General features: G+C 35.3%; 3 protein-coding genes across 4 annotated transcripts; 1 reads left to right on the forward strand and 2 right to left on the reverse strand.

Annotated features, from left to right (window-relative positions):
- Nucleotides 1-3: 3 nt before the first annotated feature.
- Nucleotides 4-2,944, reverse strand: LOC113496474 (ATP-dependent RNA helicase dbp2-like). The gene is made up of 5 exons (XM_026875718.1): nt 2,645-2,944; nt 1,635-2,567; nt 1,313-1,545; nt 957-1,135; nt 4-291 (listed from the first exon to the last, which is right to left on the reverse strand). The coding sequence occupies exons 1-5, from the start codon at nt 2,695-2,697 to the stop codon at nt 70-72; spliced, it is 1,620 nt and encodes a 539-aa protein (XP_026731519.1). The 5' UTR covers nt 2,698-2,944; the 3' UTR covers nt 4-69.
- A 3,134-nt stretch (nt 2,945-6,078) lies between these two features.
- Nucleotides 6,079-10,270, reverse strand: LOC113496465 (ATP-dependent RNA helicase p62-like). Of its 2 annotated transcripts, none has more exons than XM_026875706.1 (6): nt 10,182-10,266; nt 9,913-9,982; nt 8,347-9,414; nt 7,903-8,141; nt 6,938-7,116; nt 6,079-6,696 (listed from the first exon to the last, which is right to left on the reverse strand). In XM_026875706.1, coding segments are annotated over exons 2-6 (1,677 nt in total). In that variant the 5' UTR covers nt 9,915-9,982; nt 10,182-10,266; the 3' UTR covers nt 6,079-6,507. The 2 variants fall into 2 exon arrangements, 1 of the variants encoding a protein (XP_026731507.1); XR_003400817.1 differs by lacking the exon at nt 6,079-6,696 and adding an exon at nt 7,277-7,797 and having other exon boundaries at nt 7,047-7,116; nt 10,182-10,270.
- A 1,182-nt stretch (nt 10,271-11,452) lies between these two features.
- On the forward strand, nt 11,453-16,451 carry LOC113496483 (histone deacetylase Rpd3-like). Its single transcript, XM_026875723.1, is given in 13 exon segments — nt 11,453-11,644; nt 12,013-12,125; nt 12,524-12,641; nt 12,724-12,765; nt 12,768-12,823; nt 13,451-13,694; nt 13,789-13,965; nt 14,353-14,455; nt 14,706-14,830; nt 14,833-14,939; nt 15,019-15,108; nt 15,218-15,368; nt 15,723-16,451. Coding segments are annotated over 13 exon segments (1,452 nt in total). The 5' UTR covers nt 11,453-11,595; the 3' UTR covers nt 15,800-16,451.
- The last annotated feature ends 2,720 nt before the right edge of the window (nt 16,452-19,171 follow it).

Raw genomic sequence — 19,171 nt, forward strand, 5'->3', positions numbered from 1 at the left:
TAGTGCAGTAACATAATTATATTAACTACTTATACTACATCCTGATCACTAATAAAACAATTATTCTATTTAATAATCCTCATATCTATTCCTGATACTTCTGTGTCGGTTAAAGCGCTTGTTCCCGCCATACTGGTTGTCGTACTGGTTGTTGTATTGGCTGCCATACTGGTTGTTATATTGTCTGTTATATTGTTTGCCATAGGGCTTGGGTTTCCATTTCGCTTGCCTTTCTTTATCTTTCAATTCGTTGTATGAACGTGCAAGATCACTGAGTTCCTTTGGAATATCCTAAAAAATATAATACATTAAGACAACTGCAGTTTAAGTAATTATTCAATAAGTTTACTCACGCGTATTTATCAGGATAGTCCAAATCTGACGCAACTGGTATCCCGATAAATACGTGATTTATGCCTCATTAATTTATTTAGAATTAGCCTCTCAGAAGTAAATGTAAGGTAAAAATATTCGTTTCGCAAAATTTTAAAAAGTACATAACATTCCTCAGAAATTACTCTTAAATTATAGATAGACTAGCTGTTGCCCGCGACTTCGTCCGCGTGCTTAGAAGATATAAGTAAGAAATTTTTCAAATCGGATTACTTTTTGGAGTCCATCCGATTTCGGCCCATACTTATAAGATTTTTTATTACTGATTAATTATAGCCTTCCTCAGTGAAGATACTATCTAACAAAGACAAATTTTCAAATCGACCAGTAGTTCCTGAGATTTGAATATTATGGGATAATTAAGCATTCTAATAGTGAAAGAATTTTCGAAACCGGTCCTCATAATCAAATCTTTCCTCTTTATAATATTACTGTAGAATAAATATCAGTGTGCAAAGACCTATGTGTGAAAATCTATTTAACATACTACCTGAATATAAAATTACATCTACACCCATTAGTAGTCCTTGAGTTAATCACTATTTTAACAAAAATATAGGTACCTGATTGGCCTCCTTAAGAACCTCAATCAAACTCTTTGCTTGTCTTGCATTCTCCTCAGTAAGTATAGTATGTGAGACACCTTTTTTGTCATGTCGTCCAGTGCGGCCTATCCTATGTATATAGTCCTCAGATGTGTTCGGAAAATCATAGTTAATCACATGTGTTACACCATCAACATCTGCAAAAAAAATCATAATAATTTTTTAAATGGTTTAAAAATACATTTAGTTTTGTTTGATGTGTTTAAGTAATTAACAGAATAAGACAGACATGGACTGCATTAGATGTTAGTTTGTAGCTCATTTTGGACCATGTTATATTAAATGAGAATAATTATGATGTATAAGGGACTTACCCAAACCTCTGGCAGCAACATCAGTAGCAACTAAGATATTGGTCTGGCCATGTTTAAATTTCCCAATAATTCTGTCTCTTTGCAACTGTGTTTTATCACCATGAATGCCATCCGCGGGCCAGCCATTTTGCCTCAGTGTCAAAGCTAAGGTGTCGACAAACCTCTTGGTATTAGTAAATATTAACATTTTGCCAAATCCCTCACCAGATATATCATGTATGATAGATTTAAACCTGTAAATATATGTCTTATGTAGATAGCAGATACATTATTTATTACAGCAACAAAATCATTTTGCACATTGGATGAATACTTTACTTACAGGTTCATTTTATCATCCTGGTCACAAATGTGGATACGTTGTGTTATGTTATGGTTTGCTGAGAGCTCTGTCGACCCTACATTCACTTGGACAAACTCTCCCAAGTAGTCTTTAGCTAAGTGTCTGACCTCCTTAGGCCATGTGGCAGAGAACATCAATATCTGCCTTTCAAGTGGCACACCCTCCAAAGCTTGCCGAATTTGAGGTTCAAATCCCATGTCCAACATCCTGTCTGCTTCATCTAATACAACATATGTGGTCCGATGCAGAGATGTTGTTTTACTGACAATGAAGTCATTTAATCTGCCTGGAGTAGCAATTAGTATATCAACTCCTTCATTAAGTTTTTGTGCTTGTACTGACCGACTAGCTCCTCCATATATACAAAGACAACGAATATTTAAAGCCCTTTCAAAATCTTTGGCAACCTGTTCAATCTGACGAGCAAGTTCTCTAGTTGGTGCTAGAACTAATACTATGGGACCACGACCCTTTCTTGCCTTTTTCTCTTTAATATGCACTACAGCTGGTAGTAAATAAGCCAATGTCTTTCCAGTGCCAGTTTGTGCAATACCCACAAAATTTTGTCCACTCATTGCAATAGGCCATCCTTGAGACTGTATCACAGTTGGTTTAGAAAAACCCTGGTCTTTAAGAAATGATTTGACATATTCAGGAAATTTGCTCTGGTCTATCTCTGTGTAAGGATCAGGAATATCTTCTCCAATCACTGTAATGTTGTTTTCATTACGATAGTTAGCTATATCACCCTTCTGTGCTGGAACGGTTGCAAAAAACCTTTGCAAATGTGGTTTAAACTTTAATGTGAATAAATTTTGTTTCAGACTGCTTGTTGAATACGGAACACTGATAGTTTTGATAATGTTGAAAGAAGTCACTTCTGAGAGATGTTGGTGAGAGCAATCTAACACTCTGAAAGTAAATAAAAAGATAACCTTAAAAACACGCAGACCGAGAAGACATACTTAAATAAGTAGTATTGTACTTACAGTCTCCGTGCACTCCTCCGTATCAAAAGTTTTGTTACTATATTTAAAGCCATATTAATATTAACCAGCTTAATAAATGTGGTAACTTTAAAGAAAATTAGGCGACCGCACTGAATATTATTTCATACTGATCTTTTAACTTCAGTAGTTGACGTGCTTAACAATTTTTATTTAATAAATTCCAAGTAACCGTAATTTAAGTCTATTATTGCAGCAGGTCAAAAGGAAAATTGCAATCTTGCGTCATAAATGAATACATGTGACAACTTCCGAAATAACCAATGAAATTAATGACTCTAATGAGTACTACATCTGTCAACTTTGATTAAAGAATATTGACATCTGAGAAGTAGCCATGTAAAAAAAATGTTCTAAAAAGGCGTCACTCTGTACCGTGCGCTTTTATATCTATAGTCCAGTCAAAATAGACATTTGACTTAGCCAAAATTCGCATAGAGCTGAAAATTGGCGGAGACGTTAAATACATAATTATAAAGAAAATATCAAAAGTCCCCTTCGATCCCACTTCTGCAAAAAAAAATATTCAAGGTCAAACATGCAAAATTAAGGTTTTTTCCATTTTTCTCCAAAACGGTAAGTTTTATCGTAAAATAATACAGACAAAAGTTGTAGATCATACAATTCTCTACAAAAATGGTTCAGTCACTTTTTCTCTTACGACTCACCATTCGTGAGATATTGCGGTTTTAATCATTAATATTTTACATAAATGCATATTTTACGTAATATGCACAAATTTCCGCACCACCTATGGGGTAATGTACTCGGCGCATTTTTTTTAACGTGGTTTCCCCAGTAGGTATAGTCCACGATCTATTTTAATAAAGAAAATTTGATCAGATTGTATCCTATTGATTGAAAAAATGGTAATATTGCAAGTGATCTTCTCAATGTTAAGTATTATATTAGATAATTGTCTAATTCTACGTCGAATATTATTTCTTCGTCTTCATTTTCTTCTTCTTGCAGAATTTCTGTTCGCTGTTCTAAGAAAAGAGATGCATCAATTGTCTCTTCATTAATATCAGAAATATTTTCATCTGACGTGTTTTTTTTCAATATTGGAGCAAGTCTGACCTTGACAATTGATGCATACTGGCGAACAAAATAATCCCACTTTTTGACAGCCACAGTTTTTACTACAATCCGTCTTACATTTACAAAAAATAGTATTAAGCAGTTTTTCTGGAGCAGGCGGGAGTAGAGTTTGAATTGGTTCCAAATAATTGTCTATTAATTTCCAACCCCATCCTTCTGGGTCCAGCTCATTGCCTAGCCACACTTGAACTTGATAATACACACGATACAAGTGTTGGAAGGCAGAAGCAGATGTTGGAGGCAGACAAGACAACTGTACTGTTTTATTGTTCCATGCAGATTTTATAAACCTCAAATATCTATATTTGTCTATGGAATCAATTTTTTTTGGAGCACCATACATTGCAAGAAGAAAACGAATTCCATTTGTAACAATGTCGTGAGGAGTAGAGTCAATCGTTGTAAATACTTCTGCGCAATCAATTAAATCATTACGTTTTTCGAACAATTTAAATACTGCTATTTTACCTCTTTTAAAAATTGCTGATGTAGTATCGCAACCAGTTATTGCATGTAAAAATAAAATATGAGCTTGACATTTCGGATATGCAGTCAGACTTTGTGATGAATATATTGTTGATTGTACTTGAGCTTTCCCAGGTTTCAAAAAGTAAATAATTTTATCATTTGGAGTCCGTGCAGTCAATAATATCAACAAATCAACATCTTCCCCAACAACGACAGTTGTATTTGAACTTTTCGATTTTTCTATTGCTGTTTCAATAATAAATCCACAACAACAACTTCACTTTCTTCCAAAGGTTTATCACAAATGAAACAAACTTCTGACATTTTGTTAAAATTATTTAACAGCACAAATTAAAATCGAAAATATTACCAAAAAGCAAGTCTGCTCACGTTACCGACGAAGGGAATTAGGGACTGACTGTATAGTCTATTATTTTAAAATATTCATTCAATTTAAACAAGTTTTATATTGTGTATAACACAAACCAATAATTTCTTATTTTCATTTATATTGAACGTCCGATGACGCGTACAGGCTGCATTTTAGTGCATATTATGTAAAATATGAATTTTCTAATGATTAAAACCGCGATATCTCACGAATGGTGAGTCTTAAGAGAAAAAGTGACTGAACCATTTTTGTAGAGAATTGTATGATCTACAACTTTTGTCTGTATTATTTTACGATAAAACTTACCGTTTTGGAGAAAAATGGAAAAAACCTTAATTTTGCATGTTTGACCTTGAATATTTTTTTTTGCAGAAGTGGGATCGATGGGGACTTTTGATATTTTCTTTATAATGATGTATTTAACGTCTCTGCCAATTTTCAGCTCTATGCGAATTTTGGCTAAGTTATGACTTTATTTTGTTTATTTTGACTGGACTACTAGCCAACTGCTGGCTGGGTCTCCGTATGGGCCCATTCAAAATCATCCCACCATCGCTGCCTAGGCTGACCGGAGCGCCGCCGCGGCAGGACCCTCCGTCGGTGTCGCCGTCCATCCGCTGACTCCAATAACGGTGCGGCCTCATGCAGCCGCTCGTCGCTTGTTTGCTGTGATAAATCTGGTCACGACGCGACCCTAAGTTGCTGATGTCCTAACCTCATTCATACCCCGTGGCAGTGATAAAAGTAATAGGAGCCTTATGTTTGATTTAATTATTTACAGGTATTAACTTAAATAATTTATAAACCGTTGCAGCCCCACACCTATGTCGACTTATGTCACTCTCGATCTTTTCCCACTTTCCCAGCAACAAAGCTCAGTATTTTCGTTTTCACGTGACATCGATTCGAGTTGCGGGGAAATTGAAGTGGGGTCACATGACCTTTGTGGCTGCAAATGAGCGTCGAGCAGCTGCATGAGGCCGCACCTTTATAGTGTGGAAACCTTTGCTCAGTGCTCACTGTTGAGAAAAAGAAAAACCAACCCAGTGTAAACTGGAATCAGTGCAACTGCAATGAGCACTCGAATATACTACTTGAACTTGGCTTCATACTATCTACCGCAACAGATAACTAGATCTTACTTATTGAATGTTAGATAGTGAATCCTCGCTAGGATAGCAATTCCTTTTAAATCAATGATCGTCGTATGATCAACATCTGAAACCCTGGACTTGACTTTCGCCGTTAGAGACGCGAAAGCAGGCACCTTGTTTAATTCGCTCCAAGCGTGCGTAGCTATCAGGCAGCGAAACCGTGATAATTGATAACACGGACGCACGTGGCCTTTGCGTCACCGGTCACGTTTATAGAACTCGTGCGCCTAAATGTGAAGTTAGGCTAATTTAGTACAAAATGGACATAGGTTGGTAGCGGTTTTTTTTCGAAAATAAAGAGGTTTTTTCTTATTCAATACATTATTTTATTTGATTATTATTATTACATGTTATCGGAAAGGGGCATGGAATGACGAGCACAAGTGATGAAACCTCACTTCTGTTGAAACATGAAATTATTATTTAAAATAAATAAATAGTCTAGAGCAAGTCCTCCACAAGACATACTGCTAGTACTGTCTTAGTAGCACTAAATTAGCTATCAGCTAATCCTCTGTAGAATCACAGACAAAAAAAATATCACAGTGTAAACAAAAAATGTTTAAGATGCTTGGTAGTAGACAATATTCAATTAAATTATTAATCTAGCCTGTCATTTAACCACAAACTGCAATATCAACCAATCAGCATTTCTACACGCCTTAATACTAAATTTCACACAAGTACTCGTATGAGGATTTGCTACTAATTAATAAATTTGTACTGATAAATTAATAGTCATTATTGAATCTCTTGTGGCCTCCACTGCCGCCGCCGCCACCGCCATTGCCCCTGCCGAAATTGCTTCCACGTTTGAATGAACCACCGCCTCCACGTCCACCGCCGTATCGGTTTCTATTCCAGCCACCACCTCCACCGCCACAACGGTCGGCCATGGTCTGTAGTTGCGGATTTACAACCTGAAAATTTGTTACATATTACAAAATTGTACAAACAAAATGTTAAATAAATTGATAATGCAACAGATCATGTTACAGCATCTGAGGATGGGATTCAGACAACATTGTGTGAACACCGAAGGCATGTAGCTGTCTTAATTTACCTCATACTCGCATTCATGTTACGCTATGTAGAAACGTACCCATGCCAAAGGTATGAGGAAATGAATCCTATAATTTATGAAATAAAAAAAAACCTCACCTGGTTGGCTTCTTGAAGGACAGACACAAGGTCTTTAGCTTGACGCGAGTTGGATGGTGTAAAAAAGGCATAGGATGTGCCTTTTGATTTGGATCGTCCTGTTCTCCCAATTCGGTGAATATAATCTTCAGATGAATTAGGATAATCAAAGTTTATAACATATTTAATTCCATCCACATCTGCAAAAATAAATTACTCAATAACATACATAATATTATGGAATTGTAAATAACAAGCTTAAGAACAGTAATTTATAACAGAACAAAGAAGTCCAATAGTAGCAAAGTTAACCTTCAAAATCTGTGTAATGTTATGGTAACTCATAGCTGTATTACTTACATGAATGAGTTACACAGATATGTACCAAATACAATTCAATATTTGCCTCTCACTCAGAACCCAGGAGTCTTATTAAGGGCATTGATGTTAAGTTTACTTCAGTTCAAAAGGTTTGTATTACAGATATTGCCCCCTCCAAAACTCCATTTGGCCGAAATAGAAAACCCTTGACCTCCTGCCGATAACATTTCAACTGTGGTCAAGTTTTTCAACAATGCACATCGGAGAATCTAAGTCTCGGTAATCATATTTTATACTACAAGTGCATCACCAGGTTTTCCACACTCTCAAGTGTATCCGTCCGTTTTGACTTAAGACGGACATACCATCAAGCTTTTCCGGCCTCGGGTCCCATCACAGTGAAAGGCACTTATGAGGCACCGTAAAAATGACGAGTTATTGCATTCTCTAAACATCTGAACTGCTTAAGACAAACTGTCATCTACAAATCCAGTGCAGTGACTTGCCCGTTAATTTCAGGCAGTAATCTGATAGAACACAATAACTTTCCGCCAGTGCCTCTGAAAGTATAAACAAATGCAAGTTATATAAAATGTATGATTGGTACAAACATAAGCATTCATTTATGATAAATTAATTTTAAAAATTCCCTAAAAAATATTTACCAAGTCCTCTGGCAGCAACATCAGTTGCTACTAGAATGCTAGCTCTGCCTTGTTTGAATTGATATAATGTTTCATCCCTCTCTTGCTGTGTTTTGTCACCATGCATGCAAACTGCAGGCCATCCATATCGTCTAATATTCCTAGTGATATTTTCTACTTTTCTCTTGGTTTCTACAAATATAATTGTTTTTGCTCCAGGCTCTTGGCTCTGTCCAATTTCTTGTAACAGTACATTTAACCTGTGAAGAAACCATATTTTAGACTATAAAAATCTATTTCAGCAAAATTGAAGCAGTTTCTTAACAATCAGATCTTCTTAGAGGAAAATTTAGTATTCTAATCAAATCATTATCATACATTATTCAATCATCATTAAAAAAGAACCATGAATTTTACAAGGATAACCTATCAAATCAAGCAAAAAAAAATTGTGGTCATACATACTTGTTTTCCTTTTCATGTTCTTGACAAACATCAACAATTTGTAAGATGTTGTGATTTGCTGATAATTGTAATGATCCAATGTTAATTTGTAGATAGTCTCCAAGGTAATCTTCAGCCAGCTTTCTCACTTCTTTCGGCCATGTTGCTGACCACATCAAAGTCTGTCTGTCAGGACGAATCTGTTCAATGATTTTCCTGATTTGAGGTTCAAAACCCATGTCCAACATACGATCAGCTTCATCAAGTACCAAATATGTGCATCTCTGCAAGTTTGTGGTACCTTTTTCTAAGAAATCAATTAACCTTCCAGGTGTAGCAATAACAATTTCAACTCCACGTTCCAAGTCACGGCCTTGTTCTCTTTTAGGGGCACCACCAAATACACAAGTGTTACGAACATAGGCAGAATTGCCAAAGTCAGAAGCAACTTGCTGAATTTGTTGAGCTAATTCTCTAGTTGGTGCTAATACTAAGGCAATAGGCCCATCTCCGCGCCTGATAGGAGGTTGGTTGTTAATGTGAACAATAGCAGGCAAAATATAGGCAAGGGTCTTTCCTGAGCCTGTCTGAGCAATACCTACTAAATTCTTTCCAGACATAGCAATTGGCCATCCCTGAGCCTGGATAGGCGTAGGGTCTTTGTAACCCATGTTGCTTATGCTTTGATTAACGTAATCAGGAAAGTTGGCTTCATCAAAGTTTTGAATAGAATTAGGGACTTCAACCCCACTGACAGTGATCTCATGTTTACTTCTGTATTCTTCGACTTCATAGGGGGATCTGCTTAGAACAGTTGGATGTGGGTTGTAGAAATCTTTGTTAAATGGCTGTAGCGACATAGAATCCCAGTTTGGACGACGCATGTTCTGGCCACCGGTAAAATCTTTTTTGCCTCCAAACCCACCGCCAGAACCACCGAATCTACCACCGCCCCCACCGCCACCTCCACCAAACTTAGATCCCCCGTTGCTGAATCGAGAAGATCCATTACTACTGCCGAACTTCCTTTCTCCTCCGAATTTGGAACCGCCGCTTCCGCCGCGGCTATTGTTCCAACTACTGCTAGACCTAGGTATAGACAAAAATGTGAAATTATAATTTAATTGATTGATTCAGAACACTTCACATGATACCAACGGGCTACGAGTTACAACATTAATAACGGAAGGGGATCAATCAATTCATAAAACATGGAAAACTGGGCGTAGCTGTAAGATAATTGAAAGTTATTGATTAATTTTGAAATGCGGCACTGCGAGAATGCTTTCGCCACGCATGCGTCGACCAGCAGACGCTAGCGTGGATCGATATTTTCGATTCGCCACAAAATGGCGTGGCTTTCATTTATAAATGCTTCAGATTAACAATGCAACTAGTAAATTGCACGGAAGCTCCACTAAAAAAGTGCGTATTCAAGTAATAAAGCATCAAATTAGACATAAAATATCAAGAGACTGAAAATGTCCTTAGAAATCAAATCAATGTGTATAAAATAATTTTCAAATAACAAATATTAAGAAAATAACACAAAATACAGAAGGTATGTAATACGAATTAAATACTCACATTGTGTAAGGTCGTAAATATTACACGATGTTTCAAGTAATACCAGATTATTTTATGTAGCAGGGTCGATCTGTAAGTAAAATGGTGGGTTGTTATTTTCACATCACTTGAGAACACTTAGAAAACTCGAAGTCACGATGTTAATTAATATTACGAAAAAACTGCTCTGAAGGGCAAAAACGAAGATATTAAAACTGAAAAATTACAACAACTTGTGCAAAAAATAGGTTCCTAACTAGACACTAGTGAACATTTGGAACACGTCCCACCTTGACCACTGCTAACGCCGAAAGGAGAGTTGCAAAGAGGAGTTGAGCTAGTTTAGCGGAGGGTGGGGTTCAACTTGAAACTCGAACGAGATATCCACAGAGAGTAATAATTCAAAACTGTTAACTTAGTCGATTTACTAAAATGAGTAAGGTCCGTGGTTAAAATTGGTTCCTCTGATCTGATAGCAATTCTGGTACGTATGTTATGTTATGATGTATTTGAATCTTGGAAACCAACAATTTTTAAAGTATGCGTATAGGGTATTTCTAATGTATAAGTATTTTTTATTTCATTAGTTAATAAAAAAAGAGATGGTATGCAATGGTTTGAAAAACTCCTGTGATGTCACTCTTTACTAGCAAGTCATGTTTTAGTCCCAATACTTTTTATCTTCCTAACTTTATATTACTGTAATATACTTTATATTCATATAATTAAAAAACGTATTTCATAAATCTTGGATATTTCAATCATCAATAAAATTATCTTCTATCTGAGGAATAAATATGGCCGTTTGCCATACTTTCTAAAGCTGTCAAATGTTAAATATATTCGTCAAATAAAATTTATCTGGCGATGGAAAAATCGGCTATTAGTGAAATGCCATATTTTAAACATTATTATTTCATCGGCGTTGTCTTTCATCCGTTTTCGTCCCTATGTTTAAAGTAGTTTAATTTAAACGATGACCAATTTAAGGATTCTACCCACTATAACCGTGACAGAAACAAGTCAAACAAAAGTAAATTCTTTGTTTTGAAAAGTACATTTAAAGTATGAGACTATGCTCATTATATCGTTCCGCCACCGATAAGTACCGTCGCAAGCCAGGGAGCGTTAGTGGCCGATCCATGTTCCTATGACGGACATTGTGTGATTCGTTGTAGTGGGTAGACTCTTCATGATAATACCTTCCTCAGACTACGACCTCAGGTCAAAATACGAGCAAAGCTAAGTTGAGAGATCACTTTAACATTAGTAAGGCCGATCAGAAAAACTTTATTAAATTACACTTATTTTACTATTAAAGAGTTAATTTTATTATTTGGAAATAAGTGAACAGAAATATATAAGTGAGCAGTTAATACAAGCTGGCTTAAAAGTAATTTATTAGATTTCTCTCACAGACACATTTTATTTAAATTGCACTGTAAATGGGTATAACATGTTTTATGATTTCTCTTGAATGTTAACAAAATTCTGTCCAATTTCTCACATGGTAACTCTGATTTGAAATTTATCCAAAAGACAAAGTACTGAACTTGGCAAAAATTAAAAAAATGACAAGTGAAGTAAAGAAGTTGAGGAAGTTTGTGCGGTGATGTTCGTGTTTCGGGTGGTATTTAATTAACAACGAATTATACTGAACATTTTCCTATTATTTCATTCTTAACTCGTTATTAATCTATCACAATGGCGATGCAACCGCATAGTAAGAAAAGAGTGTGCTACTACTATGACAGTAAGTATTGTAAAGTTTGTTACCCGCCACTGCAAATGCTCTTAGCGTCCATACTTATTTTTAACCTGCTGTACACCGTAATTGTTGAAATATGTATTTGTTCTATATAATATTTATGTCATGTTATTGAATAATATGAAATATAATGTGAAAGATAGACCATTTATTCATCTTGATTATTATATTAAATTATTTCTTGCCTCACTTCGAGTCGTCTGTACTGCGTTCTGTGCTCTTATTGGCCGCTTGGATTTTGTTAGCATCTTGATGTGTGTGGTACAGACTAATATGTGTCAAGCCATGAAATGAATTGAGTAACATGTCTTTATGATGTTGGAAATAGTATTTCATTATTTATTTATTTTTAGGTGACATCGGGAACTATTATTACGGTCAGGGACATCCTATGAAACCGCACCGTATACGCATGACTCATAATTTACTATTAAATTATGGATTGTACCGGAAAATGGAGATATATGTAAGACTGTTGTTATAAACACGCCTATTCATGTCAATAATCAGCAATGTTTAAACCATCATAAATGGTTTGATTTTACAAGAAATCTTAAGGTTCAAACATCTTCAGTTTGATTAAACTATTTCTTCAGGATCAATTATTAGAATTATTCAAAACTTGTGGAAGCCAACCCAGACTAAGATTTATTTGCTGATGGATTCGCCGAATTATTGATTCAACATCTTAAGTTTAAAGTTATACCTAATTGATGGTCAAATATTTAAACGAGGTTTTAAAAAAATATCATTTGTAACTTTAGTTATTCTTTTGATTATTTAATTGACAACAATTGCATTGGTGTGCAATAGTTCTGTAAATCCTAAAAACCTGATTACTGAAGAAATCTACTGCTTTTACAGAGACCCCATAAAGCAACCGCTGATGAGATGACAAAATTCCATTCTGATGATTATATTCGCTTCTTACGATCAATCAGGCCAGATAATATGTCCGAGTATAACAAACAGATGCAAAGATGTAAGGTTTTTTTTTTACTTAACCAATTAATTTTTATTTCAATCTAGATGAGTTGTTTAATAATCAACCATAATGTTTACAGTCAATGTCGGTGAAGATTGTCCAGTGTTTGATGGTCTCTATGAGTTTGTCAGCTGTCTGCAGGTGGATCAGTGGCTGCAGCTGTGAAATTAAATAAACAGGTATATTTTTTTTGAATTACTCAAATATATATATATCTATATCTTTTTCAAAAATTCAAGTCTTTAATGTTGTGAATCCTGTCACTGAGATCAGGATACTACACTACATATTTAATACTAGCTGTTGCCCGCGACTTCGTCCGTGTGGTTAGAAGATATAAGTTAGGAATTGTTGCCACATTTTCCATTGTATCTTCGCTCCTATTAGTTGCAGCATGATATTAAAAACCTTCCTCGATTAATTGTCTATTGAACACAAAAAGATTTTTTCAATTTGAACCAGTAGTTCTTGAGATTAGTGTGTTCAAACAAACAAACAAACTCTTCAGCTTTATATATTAGTATAGAATAGATGAAAGTTATTGAAATTTTGTGAGTCACAATAAGTAATAAACAGTAATTTTATAGTAAGTAGAGTATAAGCCCTCACATTTTGCAACACCTGCAAAAGGCAATTAAGCTGAACTTCAATTATATGTATTTAAACTATTTAACAACAACACAACTTTATGCAAATAAATATGCTGAGTTTTAATTAGATAACAGTATAAATTAGGTAAACCACAAGACTACCACCACCACCCAGTTTTAATTATTTCTTATAGTATTATTTATTTGATTTTCCAGGCTTCTGAGATTTGTATCAATTGGGGAGGAGGACTTCACCATGCCAAAAAATCAGAAGCCTCAGGCTTCTGTTACGTTAATGACATAGTACTTGGAATCTTAGAGTTGCTGAAGTACCACCAGAGGGTGTTGTACATTGATATTGATGTCCACCATGGTGATGGGGTTGAGGAAGCCTTCTACACCACTGATAGAGTTATGACAGTGTCTTTCCATAAATATGGAGAGTACTTCCCTGGAACTGGTATGTCTAACACACACCTCAAAATTTTATTAGATATGATTGGTATTTGAAAATCAGAATGTTCTCTATCTAACTTCTCATTCTTCGTTAACAGGCGACTTACGTGATATTGGTGCTGGAAAAGGCAAGTACTACGCAGTAAACATACCCCTGCGCGATGGAATGGACGACGACTCTTATGAATCCATCTTCGTGCCTATCATATCAAAAGTCATGGAGACTTTCCAGCCCAGTGCGGTTGTCCTGCAGTGTGGAGCTGATTCACTGACAGGTGGCTAACATTTCATAATAAATTTAAATGTTCATCAAATTTTTTGACATCAAACTGATATACTAAGAATAGTTATTAAAGATTGGGCTTGGATCTAAATCGTCACGCCTTGCGCCGTGTCACGACTTCAGCCACAGAGACATAGTGTTCTCAATGTACTTCTATAGTGTCGACGTAACTCGGTGAACTGTGTTACTTAAATGGCGGTATAGACCATAGCCTAATATGTGGCCTTACAAAATTAGATCAGTATGTCCAATACTGATCTTTCTCTGACCTGATTATGAAATATCAAACATCAAAATTTTTGTTCTCTGACACTTGATGTAGACTCCTTGTCTAACCTCAAATGTATAGTTATTTACAAACTTTCTTATTTTATTTTAGGTGACAGGTTAGGTTGTTTCAATCTTACTGTTCGAGGTCATGGCCGATGTGTTGAGTTAGTGAAGAGGTTTGGCCTACCCTTCTTGCTAGTTGGAGGCGGAGGGTAAGTATTTTCCATAGTTAATGCACACCACTTTTAACCATTACCCTTTATACACGTTTATACAGTTATAAAACAAAACATTGAATAATTTATTCTTTATTAAATATTATAATTATTGAAAAAATGATCAAACTAAAAAAATTTGACTATTATTGGCTATTGTGGGAAAACCATTTAGAAGCTTTATTCTGAACATATTTATTTTGAGATAATTGTTTTGTATGTTTTAACTCTTTGTTTTACTTTCCAGTTACACAATTCGTAATGTGTCACGTTGTTGGACCTATGAAACATCAGTGGCCCTTGGGGTCGAAATAGCTAATGAGTTGCCTTACAATGATTACTTTGAATACTTCGGGCCTGACTTCAAGCTACATATTTCACCAGCAATATGTCTAATCAAAATACACAGGAGTATTTAGAAAAAATTAAAAATAGGCTCTTTGAGAATCTGAGAATGTTACCACATGCACCTGGTGTTCAGGTAACTTTAATTCTTTCAGAATTTTGACTTGGATTCAATATTTTTTGGTTACTTAATTAAAAATATATCTACTCTATAGGTACAAGCTATTCCTGAAGATGCTGTAAATGATGAATCTGAAGATGAAGACAAAGTTGACAAAGATGAAAGACTGCCACAAAGTGATAAAGTATGCATTCTTATGAATTTTATTATTGAACTTAAACAATATAAGTGTGAAAATGTTAACAATTTATTAAATTAGCCTTTGTAAACTATATTGTATAAAATTGAATCAGGACAAGCGCATCACGGGAGACGGCGAGTTATCGGACTCAGAAGATGAGGGAGAGGGAGGCCGCCGCGACAACCGCTCCTACCGGACGCCGCAGCCGCGCAAGCGACCGCGCCTCGATAAGGACGGCTCGCAGATCAAGGATGAAATCAAATGTGAGTAGTAGTCTTTAAAAGATATTAAGATAAAAATTGATATGCGGACTATTTGTGACAGCTATGTATTGTGAATATAAACGCCTAACCCTTAAAGAAGGGGGAAATTTACATGGGACTATTCACAGTTTTTAAGGTACCTAAAAATTGGTTTCACTATAGTACAGTCTTACGGTTATCATAAAAAACTGCGTAATATTTTCTTTTTAAACATTCCCCAGTTCCTAAAATAGGGGATGGAAATTTGTGTGTGACTCCGCAAAATTATACACCAAAAATATTTTTATAGGCATCCCTCCATCTACAAAAGAAATAAAAATATTTTTTTAAACCAATGTTGTTTGTTGTTTACAGCTGAAGACACAAAAGACGACGTCAAAAACTTAAGCAGTGTTGAAGAGCCAAAGAAAGAAATACCTCCGAATCCCTGATGTACGCGATAGACACCGCGTAGGTTGTAAAAGTTCAGCATTGGTCTTTGTAATAACACTAGGTAAAAGTGTTACCACATTCAAGCTGAAACCATACACTCACGGTGTTTATGCAAAATAAGAAATATATTTTATATACACAATATTGTACGAAACAGGATTTTGTAAGTAGATTTCATTCAGATCTCAATTTTCTGACATGTACTGTCTTTCATCACAAACAGGCTGGCCACATTCATATTGCTCATACAAAAGCTAAGGCTTTAGTTCTGACTAATGTAATATTCTTCGGCGTTAACACATTTTTGTTAAAAATTAATTACATACTATTTTCCATCAATTACAAATCTTTCTTGTAAGTTCGAATGTTTTACCTTAGTACTCTTTGCTAGTATTTAGACTTATGAAATGTCAAAAGCAATCTAGTAAAGCCTTCTATGCTATATCGTTGGGATTATAGAAAGGAGCTACAATTTTACAGTGGCTAGTTTGTTAGTTTTGATCGAATCACCTCTTGAAATTTCATGTGATGGTCACTCACCATCTTTAGATAATGATATTACTAAGGGATGGCTAACTCTGCAAAGTCAACTTGTAGTGTTATATATCTAATAAATGTTGCTACCATTTTATCAGGCTAGTTACTGTGTATTTTTTTCTTATACACAAGTAGTCGCTTCGTATAGTATTAGGCATTTGTATTTGAAGATAATGTAGTTTTAGTCCATGTTTCATAAAAGCAGATGGGGGATTTGTCTTAAGATTTCAGAAAGCTAAAATATAGTGTCCGAATTAAAGTATTTCATAGAATTGTTTTAAATGAACTTGAAAAACAAATAACTTACAGCTCATCCACCGCCTATTAAAACGCGGATAGAGCAATCGACAGATATGTTATCACGAATATGGGCTGACTGGCAGACAAAAAAAAATAACTACTGCATCAGATTCCCAAAAATATTATTTTTTTATGAAATTATGGCGATTAAGGCTAAATAAGGTTAGTCTTAGGAGTTATTATCTCGTTAGGAATAGAATATTTTTTATAAAACTGACATCTTATAATAGCATCTAAACAACCAATAAATATCTTTGAATTATTTAAATAATTATACCTTGCAGAAGACACGAAGCGTTACCCTTACGTTTCTTACAGGCAAACCAATATCCTAATAATTATGTATGATTGATTTGTAAGATTGATAGAATAAGATTAAGTTATTTAATTTAAGCTTAGAATTTGTGTAAGAAATATTTTGTAGGGGCTGTTGAATTCAGTTCCTTCCATGCTATATTCTCCATCCCCTACGAAATTACTGCATCGGTTATGTCGTCATCAGCTGTAACGTCATTTTTGACATGTATCTTTACAACAACATTTAAATGACAAATAAAATAGTATTAATTTGAAATAAAGCAATCAGTCAAGTATTTTATTATGGTTGAAATATCGTCATTCTGTACATAAGAATACCTACTTTGTGGCAACAAAAACAGTAAACTAATTAAGTTTAAATGCTTGATTGTAGATTTTTACCTGTCAGCTTGTATGGTTTTGCCATGCCAGACAAAACAAAACGTAGTTCTTTGATACAATAGTTGTAAAGTACCTTTGCGCATTTTTGTTTTCAGTTAGATAGGTTTTAATAACAAATTCTTGTGTGACTTCATCAGAATAAACATCCTAGTAGATTGTAATCAGTCTGTGATTACAGTTTATATGTAATAGTTTTGAATATTCTCATTGAATAGAATAAGACTGTAAATACGTTTTTTATTGTTCAATATATCAAAATGTGTCTATTTATAGTTTTTTTTACTAATCCGTCATTTACACCTTTCGAAATTATTTCTATACCCTAAAGAAAACTTATACTCATAAATTGGCAAAGTGCATCTAAGACTGGCGACCTAAAGGGTTTGTACCACTAGGCTCAAGAAAACCAACCTGCGATTCTTGAACCTAATAGTAAGACATTTTTTTTCACCAAACATAATTATAAACAAGGTGATTTTTTAGTCGTCTTACAAAATAAAATATCCCTAGGCGCGATTTTTTGAATCATCAACTACGATAATAGGTTCGAAGAAAAAATTAATAATACATAAGAAATTGAAGCATCCTGTTAATTATGTTTACGTATTAAACTGTAGAGTATACCTACCCACCGCATGAGTCGAGAAGATCATTTCATTTCCATTTTTTACGAGACAAAATATTGCAAACCAATCTAGCCCACGTGGACTGTCGCCCAATCAGATTGCCTAACGCGATCCTTATTTCCTTCGCGGCGCACGCGACGCCCCGCCCCTTTTACTTGAACTAGGTGAGGTCATTATTAGAGAATCTTAGTTGCGTCCAAACACCGGAAGCGGATGTCGCGGCGCGCTTTCGGTTGTCAAGCATTGTCAGCGATCGATATTTGGTGACGCGACGAGTAAACCTACCTAATAATGATCTAGGAACTATCGCTACTCAACACAATGAAAATTTACAGGAAGCACAAAGATTATACTCTGCGCCTAACCATCTCGAAATGTTACGCAACCGAGGAGTGATCCACCCGCAAGTGCGAGGACCTGCCAGCCACATCGCAGCAACGCAACGGCTGCTTGATCACAGCCTGCTTCGCAGCCCAGCTGTTCTCGAAGAGAACGTATTAATAACTTCGATCAACACCCGCGTCGTTGTCTAGTAGGGTGGCTGCCAGACTTTCGGCACAGTAAGTATTTACTGCGTCATACTTAGTGAGAACATCAAGATTACAATAATAAGAAAGAATAACTATTTTGCGATAGGGCTAATGAACTGTGATTAAGACGTAGCCCGCGTAACAATGGAGGAGTGTCTATTGTTACGGCTAGGACCGCGCTCGCAACAGTGTTTCAAAAATACGCCTTGCGTTATACTATTGAATAAAAAATGCATTTTTAATTTATCTAAGTCTCATAAATACCTATTTTTTTATTATGAACGTTTTATAGTCATTGGATACATGAACTGGGCTGCTTTTGTAAGACGACTAAAAATCACGTGTGTTATACACGGTGATTTTTAGCCGATCTTGCAATGGCTTATCCCCGATCTTTATTTCCAGTATTTGTTTCATCTCTCAGTTATGGCGGTTCAGAAAATAAAGCGGACGATCAGATAACACTGCCTCATAATTATTCTTTACGCTTAGGGTACGGAACCCTAAAAATCAAGCGAAGGTAGGTAAATAGGACTATAATAAAACAAAATAATTTGTATATTGTATGTAATTTTAAACGATTATCACAACGCTCTAGACATAAATTGCACCATAAAATAAAAGTACCTTAAAATCAGTCTGGTACCAAAGAGCTAGATAAACCAAACTAAATTGGAAT

Source organism: Trichoplusia ni, chromosome 1 (genome assembly GCF_003590095.1).
Source record: "Trichoplusia ni isolate ovarian cell line Hi5 chromosome 1, tn1, whole genome shotgun sequence".
Taxonomy (NCBI): domain Eukaryota; kingdom Metazoa; phylum Arthropoda; class Insecta; order Lepidoptera; family Noctuidae; genus Trichoplusia; species Trichoplusia ni.